Source organism: Poecile atricapillus, chromosome 1 (genome assembly GCF_030490865.1).
Source record: "Poecile atricapillus isolate bPoeAtr1 chromosome 1, bPoeAtr1.hap1, whole genome shotgun sequence".
In the NCBI taxonomy this organism is placed as follows: domain Eukaryota; kingdom Metazoa; phylum Chordata; class Aves; order Passeriformes; family Paridae; genus Poecile; species Poecile atricapillus.
In genome coordinates this window covers 88,886,947-88,895,865 of record NC_081249.1, presented here as the reverse complement: position 1 = coordinate 88,895,865, position 8,919 = coordinate 88,886,947, and the positions used below count along the sequence as shown (strand labels likewise).

Genomic DNA, 8,919 nt, shown 5'->3' with positions numbered 1-8,919 from the left:
AACCAGAGGCAGCATGCCTGGCCCAGAACAGACATTACAGCACATGACATCACTGGAGTCAGTGACTGACCCCCGTTGCTGCTGGAGTCTCTTCTCTTTCCATTACGCACTCTTATCCCCAGCAGTCTTCATTTTCCTTCCTCCACCACCCCAAGGGTGCAGCAGTGCAGAGGGGAGCTGGCAGCGCTCTGGAGCCTGCAGGGCAGGAGCTGCCAGCTGGCTGTCTTCATTGTGCCTTGATAAGGCTTCTCCAAGAGACTCCCAGTTTGGGGAGAAGGAGTGCAAGCGGCGCAGTGGAACAGATATCATCACGACTTCTCTCAACAAGCTTTTAATCTGTGACAGCATTTTTACCCCTCAGATCTGCTTTCAGTCCTTGCTCTGCCTCAGTTCTTGCTTTGCTGTGTCTCAGCTCTCACAAGCCACGTTATCAGCAGCTCTCAGATATTAAAACACATTAAAGGAAGGTACTGAAAGATGATCCAGCAGTCACATTTTCCAGAAATCTCAGCTTTCAGGTAACAAAAGATTCCCAGGGTAAGAAGGCAGCTGCAAGCACAAGCCCAATGTGACCACAGCCTCATACCAGCATGCAGAGGAAATCACCAAGCTTTGTCCCCAGCTGCTGCATCTCCAATACTGCCTCTGAAGCTTGATGGCTGCATTTCAATGTCACACTCAACATTATCTCTCTGAGCAGCGATAACTGCAATGGCTGAAATCAAGAGTGCGAGTTCAAACCACCAAAAAGAGAAGAAAATTTCTCCCATCTCTTCCCAGCTATAACAGAAGGTTTGCAGGCATGCCAAGTGATTGGAACAATGCTCAGCAAGAGAGAAGTTTTATTGACAGAGATAAAGCAGCAGCTATTCCTGCATTTCAGGGCTGAAATTCCATCATAATTTGGACATTGTTGGAAACCAGACAGTTACCCTGGGATCCCAACCAGATAAACTCTATCCCTGCTGTTGGGGTTATCAGGATAAACTGCTTCTCAAGCTGAGGCTGCACACTTACATGGTTACCTCAGCAGGCAGCAGCAACAACACAGGACAGATCAGCATTGCTCCCAAAAGGACAGGCCCAGGGCTCAAAAAGGCTCTTGCTGCTTCTTTCACCAAAATTTAGGATGTATTTGTCCTCTCTGAACATTTCCCAGTTTTAGTCTTTATGCAGATGGGGGGTACTAGAAATGCAGTATTGAAGCAGTAATTCCTCCCACTTGGGTGCTATTGCACCTAGCATTTATTTAATTATTCTGAAAAACACTGAAAATCTTCCCTTGGGTCCTCTGTATCCAACAATCCAGACCTCACCACACAAGCCCAAAGTGAGACAGTTGCATTCAGAGGCTGCTCCCTGACCTAATTCACTGGGGAAGCATGGGGGAAAGGTTAATTTTAAACTATGAAGATATTTGTTTAATGTCTATTCAACACAAAATTATAAAGTCAGCCCTCCTGCACCTTCCCTATTCCAAACAGGGTTATAGTAAATAAAACACACAGATAGATAAGCCCTAAAAAGCAGAAGATAACAAGGTCTGTAACAAAGACCAGGACTCCTGAGGCACTGAGACTGAATCATTACAGGAACCACTCAAGTGCAACGTTGGAGAGCTTCAGCCAGAAATTTCACAGCTGATAAAAAAGCAGCATTATCATGGACTTGGTGGGAAAGAGCAGATCTGTGATGGGATGTTTGAGGGTAACTGCAGGACCGTGTAAAGTTTATCACGCAATGTTTTAAGGAAGATTATGGGAGCAAAACTTACTATGGGATGTTGAGGGGCAGAATCAAAGGAGGCGAAAGGGAGGCATCAGGCTTAAATCAGGGAGAACTGGGCATGGGAAATGGAGAGAGGGATAAACAGGAGCCAGTCACACAGAGACAGGCTGCTGGTCAGTGTGGCTGGGCCCTGCTCCCAGTTACCACCATCTGTCCTGGCCTTGCATTAAACTAATCCCAGCCCTTCTCCCTGCACACATGCACGTTGCTGTCCCTTAGCTAACTGCAAGTTGGGCTAGCCTGCATGCAGGAAAGGTCTGAGAGCCAGGCAGCAGACAGACCACAAGCCTGAGGACCAGCTGCCAGTGACACACCAAAGTGTGGGAAGGCAATCCACCAGCATAGTCCAGGTTTGACAGGCCAGGGAGCAAGAACAGGATTAGGATTTTTTTTTTTTTTCCATGTTTTCTAAGTGCTGTTTTGTGTTTCCCTGGGCACCCATCACAGCAGGTTCCCTCAGTTTCTGCTGGTCACTCTTGTGCCTGGTGGCACTGATGAGTAGGAAGGCTGGAGCCTCACATGGAACAGACCAGGACATTTAAATAGGAACAGCCCAGACCACTGCTTGCTATGTCTTGAGAAGAAGCTGCATCTAGGCGAACATAAAGGCAAAAAGAACTTCACTGTATACAGCCCCACAAACCAAAAACAATCCCTGCTCAAGTCTGGGAGGCCAAGAACTGAGACACTGCTGGGGACCAGAAAAATGATGAAATGGGGACAGTCACAAGAGTGAACTAAGTGACAACAGGGAACTAGGGAACCACTGGGCTAGAGCCTTGCCCAGACAAAACACTCAGCTGACAGCTCCACACAATACAGCCTTCATGCAGGCAGAAAGGATTTCAGCTCCCACTGCTTCTTCACAAACATCCCCGTTGTAAGGAATATGGACAGACACCAGAAATGCCAGAGCATCAGCTGGGAGTAAGAGGGGTTTCTGCTGCAAAGGAGTAAGGGGACACAGCAGAATCCCGCATTTCGTGTTCCAAGGAAAAAGAACAAGACTTGAGCAGGAGTATAAAACTTTTAATGGGTCAGTGCATCAGTCCTTGATGCAAAGGGAAAGGAGCAAAGGGGGCTGCCATCGTCCCAGGTGCTCAGAGCTGCAGCGATGATCTGCACAGAGCAGCAAAGTGGGGGTACACACAGAGCTACAGCAGCCTTTGCTCTCCACGGAAGGGATCAACACGTGGAAAAGCACTTCCACTCATTGTCCATTCGCTTTCACTCTATGCTTCTTCTTCCTGGTAGGGACTTTAGGCCGCATCATTTTGGGAGAAGGCCGGACAGCCTTCAAGGGTCTCCTCTGTGCTTGCAATGAACGTTTCTTCTTCAAAGCAGGTTGGGGCAGCTTCTGCTCTTTGTCAGCTTTTGATCCCTCAAGTTTCTTCTTTTTTGGCGGAGGCTCCGTGATGATGGTATCGGGGACAGGGGACGGAGCTGCCGCTTCCACAGAGGGCTCCGCATCTGAACCGAGAGAAAGGCGCTGTGAGAAGAAGCCAGGTGGCTTCTACAGGGGGAGCAGCCTGTGAGGGCAGGCCCAGGCAGCTGAGCTGAGCTCCAGCACCACGTTACCTTTCTGTGCCTGCGGGATGGCATTGGAGAACTTCTTGAACTTGGCAATGAAGAACCCGTCCATATTGTGCGTGTGGGGGTAGAAACGCCGCGTAGACTTGAGGGACGGGTGGAAGCGGCGTTCCTTGAACCTGGAGGAGGAAGTGGGGTGAGCAGCGATAGAACACCTCTGCTCAAACCTGGCCACCAAGCAGCAGTCACGTGCAGCTTGTGACCTGGCACGCACCTGGTGAAGCCTTCCTTGCCAAAGTCCAGGCCTGTGGGCACCAAACGGACGTTGCGTTTCTTCAGGGCATAATCCACAACCCACTCATTCTCCTCCACCTGCCAGAGGCTAAACATTAGGACCTAAAACTCACCATCTCCTGAGGAGGAGGTGACCACAGCAGCTCGTGGTAGAAGGCACTTACCATGATGGAGCAAGTGCAGTAGACAATGTAGCCCCCTGTCTCAGAGGCAGCATTGACTGAATCTATGGCGCTAAGAATCAGCTCCTTCTGCAGGTGGGCACAACGCAGGATATCTGTCTCATCCTGAAAGAAAGAGAGAGAGGCTGGGATGCCACAGGCATCCCAGGGAAGCACCCCAGGCCTCTGCTGTGGATGAAGGAATGACAGGAGAGAAAAGCATTTATAATATACAAGAGTCTGGACTCTTCTGCAGAAGGAATCTCAAAAACTAGCCCTGGTACAACACACAGAATAAGAAAGAAAAGGAAAAATGTATTATAGGTATCTTTCAACAACACAGCTGCCCCAAAGGCCTTCCTCTTGTGACTCATAGTTGAGTCTGCTCTGGTCACCCACCTTGTTGGTTTTGACAGCAGGATCCTTGGAAATGACACCTGTTCCGCTACAAGGAGCATCGAGCAAGACACGGTCAAACCCTCCGACAACCTACAGGCAGACGTGTAGATCTGGAATTACACTCATGGGTGGGGACTCAAAACAAGGCCAAGACTAAAAGGGGAACCAGAAGACCAGGAAGACAGGAAACACTCCTTCTCCTTCCTCCCTGTCCACTTCCCGCCTCTCTATCAAATAACAAACACTCCCCAGCAGCTCTGCTCATCCTCCTGTGACAGGTGACTTTGGGGGACACAGCTTCACTAAAGGGACAGCACAGCAGCTCTGGGTAAGCACTGTGAACAGGAACATACCTTGGGGAACTGCCGTCCATCGCAGTTACTCACGACGGCATTGGTGACTCCCAGGCGGTGCAAATTCCCTACCACGCTACGCAGCCGCTCGGCACTGCTGTCATTAGCCAGGATCATCCCTGTGTTCTTCATAAGCTGAGCTGCCAGAGGGCAAAACACACCAGCAAGGGGCTGAAAACCTCTTGTACCTTTGTCTCCAGTTCCAGCCACCCGCTCCTTTCCTCGAGTTCAGTCCCCCTCTATTCCCCCTTTCTGTGTAGACCAGTGCAAACTCCTCCCTTGCCAGTGCATCCCTCCCAAGGCTCCAGGGCAGTACCTATGTAGCTGGTCTTGCCTCCTGGGGCACAGCACATATCCAGGATGCGCTCATTCTCCTGTGGAGCCAGCGCCATGACAGGGAGAAGACTGGAGGCTCCTTGCAGCATGTAGTGTCCAGCAAGATACTCTGGGGTGGCACCTGGGTAGGGAAGGCAGAACAGAAGAAGATGACACGTAAAAGAAAGGGAAGCAGGAGCAGGTGAGCTCAGCCCTGTCTGGTAAAGGTGATCTCACCAATGGGCACAGTGGAGTCATAAATAACAAGTCCCGTTTTTGACCACTTCCCCAGGGGGTCAAGATTCACGCCACGGTTGATTAGAGCCTGCAAGGCAAGGAGAAGGGACTGAGATGCTGCTCCATGGGACAGGCAGTTCAGGACACAGCCTCTGGTTCCTGCTCACCTGTGCCAGGTCCCGCCGCCGCGTCTTCAGTGTGTTGGTGCGAATGGTGACGGGGCGGGGAACCTCGTTAGCCTCCAGGAAGTTTATCAGCTGGATAGAAGAAGGAACAGAGATAAAAATGAATTCTCAGGGAGGCAGCCAAACCCCCGTCGGTCAGCAGAGCTCCGGGCAGGGCAGGCTCCCACCTCAGGGAGCGGGAAGATGTCCATGAGCTTGGAGAGCAGGAAGTCGCTGTAGGAGTAGTAGGCGGCCATGTCCCGGCGCAGCAGGGCGAGGTATTCCTGCCGGGAGCGCCCCTCCTCCCGCTTCACCCCAAAGTCCTGCAGCACCTCCACATTGCCCTGGATGCGCTGGTGAATGACATGCAGGTCAGGTGGCTCAGCAGGTGGGAACACTGTCAAGGAATTGCCAACAGCCAAGGAACTCGCATAGGGACTCTTTACAAGTACAATCAGCCCTGCTGGACAACAGTGCCTGCGCCAGAATGGCCCTGCTGGAACACTGCTTCCATCAGAGCTCAGCAGATGCAGCATTCAAAGAATGAAACTGGACAAAAAAGTTCACAAGGCAGAACTAGAGAGTGTTTAAAAGAATTGCTTTAGATAAACAGAAAAAAACCAGAAAAAGAAGCCCAACAAAAGAAGTGCTTTAATACTGAAAGCATTACCTGCAGCAGAAAAGAGACTAGAAGTTCCCCAAGGGCAACCAAGGGGGACAGAGGAGAGCAAGAAGGGAGGCAGGAAATTAAAATCACCGAAGTCCAGCAGCAAGCACTTTGGATGCTAGAATTGCTGTCATCAGAAACTCTGAGAATGGATTACACAAACACCCACCAGGAAAATCAGGGCAGAGAGGAAGAAATCACATAATAAGACATCCATATGTATTTAGGACTAAAAAGGAAATTAGGGCAGGTTCCAAGCCCCATGCAGGGCGTCACAGATTTCCTAACTGTGCTATACAGAAGCACAGCATAATACACTATCTATTAGGACAGCTCAGCTAAAAATACCTTGTCATGCACAGACACTTTTGCTAAGCAATATGCATGATAAAGTCCAAATGAAGCTCTTTGGTTGTATCCTGGCCCTGTGCTGCATCACGCAGAAGGCTTGTGGATGTCACAGATAAAAAGGATATTCTCCTTCTCAATCTCTTCACTAGTTGGCAGTTTAAATTGTTCATCTATATCCAGGTTGAGCTGCAGATCTGGGCCCTCTTCTTCCTTCTGTCCCATTTTCTGCTTGCTTGCCTCCCCTGCTTCCTCTTCCTCCTCTTCTTCCTCCTCACTGTCATCTTCACTGAGGCCTTCCCTAAGGACAAAGAACAGGATCACACAGACACTTCTCAACTACCATTTCTAAGATGGCAGAAAGAACAGTAACACCACAGGCTCCTCATCTATCCAGGAAAGTCTCTACACACTCACCTGTCAGGCTTCCGCTTCAGGGCAGCTTTTTCAATAGGCAGCAGCTAAATAGAGACAAAAGGTTAATCAGAAAGCATCCACAGTCATCCCACCATTTCCCACCATCTGTGAAATTTACTTGCTCCGTCTAAAAGGGACAAAAAACAAAAGCACTGAATGTTATGCTGGAATCAGCTGCTAAACTTGAAATCATTCTTGTGAAGGAAAGAAGGGGAAAGTTCTCCACCACCTCACCAGCCCCCCTGCCCTAAAGCCATCCCTTCCCCCCAGGCCCAAGGGGTCCTTTCAGCCAGCAACACCAAGTATTCCTTGTGTAATTAAGAGCAAGAAGTTCCTACCTCTTCTTCCTCTGATGAGGAGGCACCATAATCATCCACCATCTCCTCACTGCTCCCATCCTCCTCCTCCTCCATCTCCCAGCTGCTCTCTTCCACCTCACCATCACTGGATAATTCCACATGGTTTCCATTAGGTTGGGTTTTCTTGGCTTTGGCTGGAGTCAGCCACTTGGAATTGCCATCACTGAAGCCAGAGCGGCCACGGGCAGTTTGTCCTGCTGCCTTTACAGCACGTTTCTGCTTCTGTGGGGACAGCTGCTCTTCAACTAGAGGCAGAAGAAGTGGTTCAAAGTTAGGCATTATCTCCAAAATCAGCTGCTCTGCTTTTTCAGTTGTTACACAAAAAGGCCTCAGTCCGAGTCCTGAGCTGCTTGTCTAGAGGGAGGGACTGCTCTCTACATCTCATGAAGTACTGGGCATATTCTCACCTCTCCTGCAATGGACCTTCTAGGAGATCTAACTAGAATTATCGAATCAAAAACACTGCCACAAAGTTCTTATGGTATTTGCTCTGGCATATTACAGTACCCTTTGCCCCAAATCTTTGTCTATCCTTCCTTCTTTCTCCTTCAAGAGTTTCCTGGGCCACACGAGATGTAAAACAAAGATTTAAAAGCCTCAGTTACAAAAGCAGCCTGCAACAACCTTGCTGTGAACGGAAGATAAGTAAAAAATGGAGTTAATACACAGAAGAGAGACCTTTGAGTAGTTCTTCAGACAACACTGCCTCCTGGCACAGCAGACACAAGAAATCAGATAGAATTCACTGTTATTATCTATTAGAGAGAACCCAGAAGAGGGCCAGGATGATGAAGAGTCTGGAGGGGAAGCCTTATGAGGAACAGCTGAGGTCTGTTCAGCCTGGAGGAGACTGGGGAAGACCTCACTGCAGTCTCCAACTTTCTCCTGAGGGGAAGAGGAGGGGCAGGCACTGATCTCTTCTCTTTGGTGACCAGGATCCAAGGGAACGGCAATCAAAGTTGTGTCAGGGGAGGTTTAGGTTGGATATCAGGAAAAAGTTCTTCACCCAGAGGGTGGCTGGGCTCTGGAACAAGTTTCCAAGGAAGTGATCACAGCACCAAGTCCGTCTGAGTTCAAGAAGTGTTTGGACAACACTTTCAGGAATACGGTGGGACTTTTGGGGTGGCCCTGCGCAGGGCCAGGAGCTGGACTCAGTTTTCCGTGTCGGTCCCTTCCAACTCCGGATCCTCCGGGATCCTGTACCTTCAAATAACGAAATCCCACACGTCCCTTGCCTTGAAAACGACGCCAGAGAAGAGTGGTGGCGGCAGCGCCCAGGGAGAAGCAGGACGGGGTCCGGCCGGTCCGTCAGCCCGGTTCGGACCGGCTCTCACTCACCTGTCGGCTCCCGCTCTCCTCCTCCTCCTCCTGGCCTCCTCCCCGCCGGGCCTCCGCCCGCTCCCAGCCGCCTCTTCGCAGCCCTGCATCGGGAGGGGAAGCGGCGATCAGCGCCGGCCCGGCCCGCACACCCCGGCCCGCCGAACCGCGCTCCTCACCTCTTTCTGCCGTGACTGGAGAGCTTCTTCCTGCCGGTCTCCGGCTCTGCGGGAAGACACGCGGCGGTCAGACGGCCGCGGGCGCCGCGGTCATACGGCCGCGGGCCGGCCCAGGCCGCACTTACCTGGCGGTAGGAAGCGGGCCAGCTCCACCTCGGCCCCGCGCTGCTTGCGGGCCTTGCGCCCGGGGCCGCGCTTCTCCTTCCTGCTGGGGTCGAGCTTCCGCCCCATGGTCGCGCCGCTCGGGCCCCGCCACACGTGCGGCGCTCCCCGCCGCCCCGGCGCACGCGCCCGCCGCGGGCCCGCCCATTGGCCGGCGCTGCCAACCGCGATCGCTGATTGGCCCTGCGGGCAACGTCAGAGGCGCGGGTCGCGCGCCGCCCGGATGCGT

General features: G+C 51.6%; 1 protein-coding gene across 1 annotated transcript; it reads right to left on the bottom strand.

The window, feature by feature from the left end:
* Positions 1-2,796: 2,796 nt before the first annotated feature.
* Positions 2,797-8,854, bottom strand: NOP2 (NOP2 nucleolar protein). The gene is made up of 16 exons (XM_058830397.1): positions 8,654-8,854; positions 8,529-8,574; positions 8,371-8,453; positions 7,012-7,277; positions 6,674-6,717; positions 6,385-6,557; positions 5,430-5,629; positions 5,245-5,334; positions 5,078-5,165; positions 4,842-4,982; positions 4,526-4,665; positions 4,173-4,262; positions 3,777-3,899; positions 3,593-3,690; positions 3,367-3,497; positions 2,797-3,258 (listed from the first exon to the last, which is right to left on the bottom strand). The coding sequence occupies exons 1-16, from the start codon at positions 8,757-8,759 to the stop codon at positions 2,999-3,001; spliced, it is 2,079 nt and encodes a 692-aa protein (XP_058686380.1). The 5' UTR covers positions 8,760-8,854; the 3' UTR covers positions 2,797-2,998.
* Between the last annotated feature and the right edge of the window lie 65 nt (positions 8,855-8,919).

Excerpts from the sequence above, each read along its gene's own strand:
- NOP2 (XM_058830397.1), bottom strand. The coding sequence starts at position 8,759 with ATGGGGCGGAAGCTCGACCCCAGCAGGAAGGAGAAGCGCGGCCCCGGG. Across the intron at positions 4,983-5,077 it reads TGACTCCACTGTGCCCATTG|GTGCCACCCCAGAGTATCTT; the intron begins GTGAGATCACCT and ends TTCCCTACCCAG. Across the intron at positions 3,900-4,172 it reads CTGCTGTCAAAACCAACAAG|GATGAGACAGATATCCTGCG; the intron begins GTGGGTGACCAG and ends TCTTTCTTTCAG.